Raw genomic sequence first — 8766 nt, 5'->3', positions numbered from 1 at the left:
AATGGATAGCCATATGGGGCTGGACGGATTGGCTTCCAGTCTGCGAGTGTATCACACCAGGAGGTAACGTTTTATAAATCTAACATCCTCGGACCTCACATTTGTCCTCGATTCAACTTTCTCTCGTAAATATATCATTTCAGCTACGGTTAGATTTATGTTTCTTTAGCCATCATCCCTGTTAAATGTTGTACAATAAGAACAGCTGTAGTTTTTTTTTTATCTTTTACACTTTGGCAAGCTATCTTTATATAACCATGGCAACTGGATTGATTTTACGAAAGCCGATGAGGCTCATTTTCGGATTAAGTTTTCTTGCATTATTTTAGTTATCGAGTCCAGTCGCCTTTCTTAAGCTCTATATGATCTGCATGTTGGCTGCATTGATATGCTACTGTGTCATTTCAATGTGACAACACTATAAAAGAGTCTTTAGTCAGAACCATCGTAAACACGGTCTAAATATAACCTTGACTTTGTTACTTGGCCGTAAAACCAAGCAAACATTAAAGTTCGTTATCAGTAACATAGAGGCCAGCGTCATATACATGTTTATTGCATTTTTGCCAGTGAAATATAGAAATTTATCAAACTAATAAAACTTCTATTTTCGCTTAAATTGCGTTGATTAGTCCTTTCAAAATGGCACCGTCAAGTTGACATGAGTAACGTCACGAAGGAATGGCGTCATGAATTTCCGCTGTTTTTAGGTATATCAAATGCAATAGAAAGAAGATTGAATGGTTTCCCGTTTAATATGACATATAAAACCATCCAATATCCTCTATATATTCTATCAAATATACGTGTAGGTCACTCGTCGAATAATGCGCCGACGCTGCACAACTACCAGTCCCAGGAAAAATATCTTAGCTTAACATTTTGCACAGGAAATCATTATTGGATCTAAGGGGGAAATATTAGCTTAGAAAAGTACCTTACCTTGTGGAATGTTTTCTATGGGGAATATTCAGATCAGGGTTCCTTCAGTTAGAGAAAGTTGTCGAAATCGAGGCCAGCCATGTTTCAATAAGACAGCAAATGGCTCTTTCTTACCTTGTTACTGTGGTGTTTTATTTCAGAGGTCGGTGTCGCCCTGACAACAACCTATCTTACAGCCTCACTCGTGTGTAATGGTCACTTCACGTGCATCAACAGGTGTCCGTTCGGCTACCAGACTGGACATAACGGCTGTCCATCGTGCCAGTGTCTACTGCCTGTAGCAGGTATATTTTACGCAAAAATGTGCTCCAAAATACCAACACTCAAAACCTACCTCCAAAATACTAACACTCTCATCCTAGCTTCAAAATACCAACACTTCCATCCTAGCTCCAAAATACAAACACTCCAATCCTAACTCCAAAATACGAACACTCCATCCTAGTAACATAACTGTCCTTTTATGTATCATGAAATTCCAGAAGAGTATCCCTTTGTTTCACATTAAGTAATATTAGCGAATGTCAGTAGTGTCGTGTTACTGTGACCATGATCTATATTAGTACTATTCCACCAGCTTCCGCATTTCTCGTCATGTGGACATGTTTCAACACGACTTTGAAATAATATCTTATGATATCAAATTAGTTGCACATATGTGTTAAGAATGGGCTTCGAAATGTATAATTTTGCTGCTTCACAGGAAAGACACCGGCAGCCACCGGAAGCTTGACAAACGCCATAACCGGAAGTGGACAGAGTTCCCCACACACTGGTGTTGCTATAGTGCCTAGTATTGTTGCAATGGTACCTGCTTCAGGACAGCACATCCCTCACCTACCGTCGTCAGGTTCACCTGCTGTAACCGGAACCGGAAACGTTGGTCACTCATCAGGGAATAGTCTTCCGCATTTACCGTCGCCAGGTACGGGACATAACGTGATTGGTTCTCACGTGGCGGGGAGCCCAGCCGTGGCGGGAACTACCGACTGTGTTGGCCCATCATGCTCAGCTCCGAACGGTCTTCACATATTTGCCAAAGGTAATTATATATTTTTTCATTTATTTATAATTTGTCAAGTAGTAATAACGACAGTACAGACAAGTAAATTGTCGAATTTTCGACGCAATCTGCCCCTTTATCAAGACACAAGTAAATTACAAACGGTCACATACATACATAGAAAATGGAAGTTACATAAATATAGTGGGTATAAACAACAATGAATATCGTTATGTTGTAAAAACGATCTCCTCGGTCGATAATAACTCGCCGAGGGCCTATTATAATTAATTGGAAAACACCATAGGCTGTGTAAAGATGGTTAAAGTAAATAAATAAATGAATAATATAACTAAAAGGTTTAACAAAATAACATCGCGAGTTGAATCGATGTGATTGCAGCGCGTGCTATGTAGTGAATCTTTTTTTTTGCAAATCACATGGTCTGGCTTGGTTTGACAATAAATTCCGTATACCTTTCTTTAATCACATCGCATGGTCTGGCTTGAATTGACATCAAAATCTGTAATTCTCTGGATTTGGACTCAGAATACTTTGTCAATGCTTTTCATGATATTTTCAGAACATGCGAAGAAGTTGTCGCCGAACCAGTGCGCCAATATCCTGACATGCGTGATGACGTGTACATACGGGTACAAACTCGGGGATATGGCGGACAACGGATGCCCGGAGTGCGCATGTCTCCAATGATCCAATTCCGGGTTACATTTCAATAAAAAATATACTTTTGAATTTTTGTTTTGTTTTTGTTTGTTTGTTGTTGTTTTTTTTTTTTTTTTTGTTTTTTTTTTTTTTTTTTGTTTTTTTTTTTTTTGTTTTTTTTTGTTTTTTAATTTTTTAATTTTTTTTCTCGATAAGCAAATATATTTTAGTTTATGTAAAGAGGGTCACCAAGTTAACTATTTTACCAGAGCCATGACCATGATATGTTTGCTGGGGTAATCGCCGCGTGAGTAACCAGTCTCGATTTGAATAGAGTCTCGTCTTTATAGTAGTTGGTGCCTACTTCACTGGGCAACATTACAGATAGTCAGGCAGATGATATCTGAGCCAATGTGTTTAAAGTCTCTTGTATATGGACACAGCAGCACTGGACATTATATCAGTTTCCATGAGGGACACAAACCATCCCGGGAAAGGATCGAACACTGACCCAAGATCTGACGGAAGTACCTTTGATTTCAAATTAGTTTAAAAACAAAGGTACTTTCGTCTCACAGAACAGACGATCTTTGCTTCAGAAATAGATGTCTTTTACCGGTAAAACACACGTGACTTATGTTTGGGACGTTACCTAAAGGTTGGTTGAGAATGTTAAAATGATAAATGTAACTACAACATGTGAAAAATATGAAATTTAAAAAAAGAATTTACGTTAGTGTTCGAACGATTTTCCGAGGATCTCGAACGGATGCTGAATACCTTTCTGTATATAGTACATATCGAGGGCAATTTTAACTCTGATGTTAATTACCAGATACAAGTGGTTTTGCCTAAATCGTCACTAAACCCGTCACAGGGATTTGACTCGTTCATTCAAACATCAAAGGGTTGGACACAGAATCTTGCAAGTTACAAGACCCTTTCCAAATATCGCAATATGCAGGAACTGGTCCAATACGTACATCGATTCTGAGATCGCGCTTCAAACGCTATACGCCAGGTTTTCACAGGATTTGTCATAAAGAGATGCTCCTTCGCAACTCGCACTTTGTTTCTCGCAACTCGGAAGAAAAGAAACCCTCACTGACTACGTGGTCAACCAGTTGAGGGAGACCAGACCATGTGGAACCACTATGACGCAGAGGAACCACGCATCACCAATATGCCATAGAGGCACCGCGCACCACCTACATGTACATGCCATAGAGGCACCACGTACCACCAACATGTCACAGAGAGACCACGCGCCACCAACATGTCACATAGAGACCACGCACCACCAACATGTCACAGAGAGACCACGCACCACCAACATGCCACAGAGGAACCACGCACCACCAACATGTCACAGAGGGACCACGCACCACCAACATATCACAGAGGTACCACGCACCACCAACATGTCACAGAGGGACCACGCACCACCAACATGTCACAGAGGCACCACGCACCACCAACATGTCACAGAGGGCCACGCGCCACCAACATGTCACAGAGGCATCACCCACCACCAACATGTCACAGAGGGACCACGCACCACCAACATGTCACAGAGGAACCACGCACCACCAACATGTCACATAGGGACCACGTACCACCAACATGTCACAGAGGGACCACGTACCACCAACATGTCACAGAGGCACCACGCACCACCAACATGTCACAGAGGCACCACGCACCACCAACATATCACAGAGGCACCACGCACCACCAACATGTCACAGAGGGACCACGCACCACCAACATGTCACAGAGGAACCACGCATCACCAACATGACATAGAGGGACCACGCACCACCAACATGTCACAGAGAGATCACGCACCACCAACATGACACAGAGGTACCACGCACCACCAACATGTCACAAAGGCACCACGCACCATCAAAATGACACAGAGGGACCACGCACCAGCAACATGTCACAGAGGAACCACGCACCACCAACATCTCATAAAGGAACCATGCACCACCAACATGTCACAGAAGAACCACCCACCACCAACATGTCACAGAGGCACCACGCACCACCAACATGTCACAGATGGACCACGCACCACCAACATGTCACAGAGGAACCACGCACCAAAAACATCTCACAAAGGAACCATGCACCACCAACATGTCACAGAGGAACCACGCACCACCAACATGTCACAGAGGCACCACACGCACCACCAACATGTCACAGAGGTACCAAGCACCACCAACATGTCACAGAGGGACCACGCACCATCAACATGACACAGAGGTACCACGCACCACCAACAGGTCACAAAGGGACCACGCACCATCAACATGACACAGAGGGACCACGCACCATCAACATGCCACAGAGGGACCACGCACCATCAACATGACACAGAGGCACCACGCACCACCAACATGCCACAGAGGGACCACGCAGCACAAACATGTCACAGAGGCACCACGCACCACCAACATGTCACAGAAGAACCACGCACCACCAAACTGTCACAGAGGCACCACGTACCACGAACATTTCACAGAGGCACCACGCACCACCAACATGTCACAGAGGGACCACGCACCACCAACATGTCACAGAGGCACCACGCACCACCAACATGTCACAGAGGGACCACGCACCACCAACATGCCACAGAGGGACCACGCACAACCTACATGTCACAGAGGAACCACGCATCACCAACATGACATACAGGGACCACGCACCACCAACATGTCACAGAGGGACCACGCACCACCAACCTGTCACAGAGGAATCATGCACCACCAATATGTCACAGAGGGACCATGCACCACCAACCTGTCACAGAGGAACCACGCACCACCAACATGTCACAGAGGGACCACGCACCACCAACATGCCACAGAGGGACCACGCACAACCTACATGCCACAGAGGGACCACGCACCACCAACATGTCACAGAGGGACCACGCACCACCAACATGTTACAGAGGGACCACGCACCACCAACATGTTACAGAGGGACCACGCACCACCTACATGTCACAGAGGAACCACGCACCACCAACATGTCACATAGGGACCACGCACCACCAACATGTTACAGAGGTACCACGCACCACCAACATGTTACAGAGGTACCACGCACCACCAACATGTTACAGAGGGACCACGCACCACCTACATGTCACAGAGGAACCACGCATCACCAACATGTCACATAGGGACCACGCACCACCAACATGTCACATAGGGACCACGCACCACCAACATGTTACAGAGGTACCACGCACCACCAACATGTCACAGAGGAACCACGCACCACCAACATGTCACAGGGGGACCACTTACCACCAACATGTCACAGAAGAACCACGCACCACCAACATGTCACAGAGGCACCACGTACCACCAACATGTCACAGAGGCACCACGCACTACCAACCTGTCACAGAGGAACCACGCACCACCAACATGTCACAGAGGCACCGCGTACCACAAACATGTCACAGAGGAACCACGCATCACCAACATGACATACAGGGACCACGCACCACCAACATGTCACAGAGGGACCACGCACCACCAACCTGTCACAGAGGAATCATGCACCACCAATATGTCACAGAGGGACCATGCACCACCAACCTGTCACAGAGGAACCACGCACCACCAACATGTCACAGAGGAACCACGCACCACCAACATGTCACATAGGGACCACGCACCACCAACATGTCACAGAGGAACCACGCACCACCAACATGTCACATAGGTACCACGCACCACCAACATGTCACAGAGGAACCACGTACTACAAACATGTCACAGAAGCACCACGCACCACCAACATGTCACAGAGGCACCATGCACCACCAACCTGTCACAGAGGAACCACGCACCACCAACATGTCACAGAGGAACCACGCACCACCAACATGTCACAGAGGGACCACGCACCACCAACATGTCACAGAGGAACCACGCACCACCAACCTGTCACAGAGGAACCACGCACCACCAACATGTCACATAGGTACCACGCACCACCAACATGTCACAGAGGAACCACGTACCACAAACATGTCACAGAAGCACCACGCACCACCAACATGTCACAGAGGGACCACGCACCACCAACATGCCACAGAGGCACCACGCACCACCAACATGCCACAGAGGCACCACGCACCACCAACCACTTGGAGCCATGGCACTCACAACTGCAAACGGACTCCCCGGGTATTCTTTTCAATAATCCACGTGTTTCCGAGCTTGCCGGAAAGGCTAGAGGCTGTCCGATTGTCCAAACGGAAGAAGGAGGTTCAGCATGCTCATCCGAACATCTACACCATCATTCAGACGTTCTATGAAACTGAGGCATCCAACGAGATTTCCAGGACACAAGAAGATGATTTTAATTTAGATATGAACATGTGGTATTGCCTGTTTATCATATTAATCTGTATTTTTGTAATTAGTGCTAATAAGATATCTACGTGTACAGTATTAATCAGCAGATATATTTCTTAGTTCTGAGATTGCTGAAGTAAAGTTTCTACAACGTAGAACACGTTCGAATTAATTCTGACTAATACTGAAACACACACAAACTTTTTTTTATAAAATACAGGTGACCTGTCTATAATGTGCTAATTACATTCTGACTGTGCTGGATTCATATAAATATCTGGCAAACGTACGAATTTCGCCAACATGATATTGACACACAATAATTTCACTGGTAAAAATGTAATAAATTTATTTATTTTGAATAGTACACTGTATTTGAATTAATTTTCAATGCAAAAAAAATATAGAACTACAGCTGTGATCATCCCGCACGCATCTTGCTTATGTTTTTTATGGTTTATGTATAAGACGGATACTTAGTTTTTCTGTAAGCAAGTACTTTTGTTTATCATTAGACAATTTTGAATGTTAAATATGGTTGCGTTCGAGTTGTCATGGAAAGGTACCAATGTATTGATATACAATTAAACACATCGAATATGAGTTTAGTGTAGGTTAAAATATTCAAAACACAAATAAAATAACATTTAGAATTGTGTCATATTGCATTTTTGCTATATTTATGAAGATAAATAAATAAATTGAAGAAAAAAATGTGCAGACAACTTGGTGTATGTGGAACTATCGACTTGTATGTTCCGTCGGTGTTCTTCGGTAAAAGAGCGAAAATATCCCTTTCGTTTGTAGCTGTTGTCTTATGTCTGTATTAGTTAAACATTTTTTTTTTATACCTTTGTCCTTTGGAAAATGTTACTTTATGTGAAAAGGAATGATTTTTTCATCATTAAGAAATAATTGTACAATATCTTATATCAAAACCCCCGCGAAAAGATCAACTCGTCCAACAGATGACGTCACAGCACGTGCCGGTGACAGGTGCGCTACTTTATTTATTGAATGAAAAGCTCATGGATTCGTTCACATGGTAGGCCTATGGCGGAAGTTGCATTTTTACCTAAACACAACTCACCCGACTGAAGAATCCGAGCCCAATGAACATTGTTCGGGTGTAAGCGGAACCCACGTGCCTTAGCTGAGCTGGATATATATATATTGTCGAGTGCAGTTGGGTATTGCTCACTTCGCTGTCAGCTGTTGGGAAGGAGACAGCGACACCATTTAGAGACAGGGCCTGGGGTATTGTCATCTACATTCCGCAGTTCTTCTATATTTGTATATCTGAACTATGGCGACCACTGTGAGTATTATTAATAAAAACCAACACATTTTTAAACAGTAAGCCGTCTCGGCTGTAATGAATGTCTCGTATTGACATTTATAAACATGACACTCGGCCATCTTGTTAAAGACAGCTTGATATCTCCAAGAAAGAAGCAATTTATAAGACCGTGGGAAATTACGTGTCAAATTGATGCCAAATTGAGCGCTCTCAGAACCTGTTAATTTTGGAAGCTTGCATCTCGATGCAATGTTGTAGATGATAACTATTTGAGGTTTGGGATTTCAATTTATTTGAAGTTTCAATTCCCACAAATGCCTAGTCAAACTTTTATAGGAATGTGCCTGAATTGTGTTACCATGAAATGGAAACCACTTTTAAGTTTTGAATAATTTCTCTGTAAAAAAAATCATTCAGCCATGTATTTGATTACTCGATCAATGAAAATTCCAAAATTTTGTCAAAAA

At 43.8% G+C, this 8766-nt stretch overlaps 4 protein-coding genes across 4 annotated transcripts; all 4 read left to right on the top strand.

Annotated features, from left to right (window-relative positions):
* The first annotated feature begins 38 nt into the window (after positions 1 to 38).
* On the top strand, positions 39 to 2698 carry LOC117320467. The gene is made up of 4 exons (XM_033875060.1): positions 39 to 63; positions 1083 to 1226; positions 1646 to 1984; positions 2529 to 2698. The coding sequence occupies exons 3-4, from the start codon at positions 1747 to 1749 to the stop codon at positions 2654 to 2656; spliced, it is 366 nt and encodes a 121-aa protein (XP_033730951.1). The 5' UTR covers positions 39 to 63; positions 1083 to 1226; positions 1646 to 1746; the 3' UTR covers positions 2657 to 2698.
* A 1064-nt stretch (positions 2699 to 3762) lies between these two features.
* On the top strand, positions 3763 to 4467 carry LOC117320466 (histidine-rich glycoprotein-like). Its single transcript, XM_033875059.1, has one exon. The coding sequence runs from the start codon at positions 3763 to 3765 to the stop codon at positions 4465 to 4467; it is 705 nt and encodes a 234-aa protein (XP_033730950.1).
* On the top strand, positions 4464 to 4991 carry LOC117320465 (histidine-rich glycoprotein-like). The gene has a single exon (XM_033875058.1). It carries the CDS (start codon positions 4464 to 4466, stop codon positions 4989 to 4991), a length of 528 nt encoding a protein of 175 aa, XP_033730949.1.
* Positions 4988 to 5665, top strand: LOC117320463 (histidine-rich glycoprotein-like). Its single transcript, XM_033875057.1, has one exon. The coding sequence runs from the start codon at positions 4988 to 4990 to the stop codon at positions 5663 to 5665; it is 678 nt and encodes a 225-aa protein (XP_033730948.1).
* The last annotated feature ends 3101 nt before the right edge of the window (positions 5666 to 8766 follow it).

This window comes from Pecten maximus, unplaced genomic scaffold (assembly GCF_902652985.1).
Source record: "Pecten maximus unplaced genomic scaffold, xPecMax1.1, whole genome shotgun sequence".
Lineage (NCBI taxonomy): Eukaryota > Metazoa > Mollusca > Bivalvia > Pectinida > Pectinidae > Pecten > Pecten maximus.
This window is presented reverse-complemented; position numbering and strand designations above follow the sequence as displayed.

What these genes read in the sequence shown, in the direction of transcription:
- LOC117320465 (XM_033875058.1), top strand. Translation starts at nt 4,464, where the DNA reads ATGACACAGAGGTACCACGCACCACCAACATGTCACAAAGGCACCACG.
- LOC117320463 (XM_033875057.1), top strand. Translation starts at nt 4,988, where the DNA reads ATGACACAGAGGCACCACGCACCACCAACATGCCACAGAGGGACCACG.
- LOC117320466 (XM_033875059.1), top strand. Translation starts at nt 3,763, where the DNA reads ATGACGCAGAGGAACCACGCATCACCAATATGCCATAGAGGCACCGCG.
- LOC117320467 (XM_033875060.1), top strand. Translation starts at nt 1,747, where the DNA reads ATGGTACCTGCTTCAGGACAGCACATCCCTCACCTACCGTCGTCAGGT. An exon ending in TCTTCACATATTTGCCAAAG is followed by an intron (nt 1,985 to 2,528) that starts GTAATTATATAT and finishes TGATATTTTCAG; the next exon opens with AACATGCGAAGAAGTTGTCG.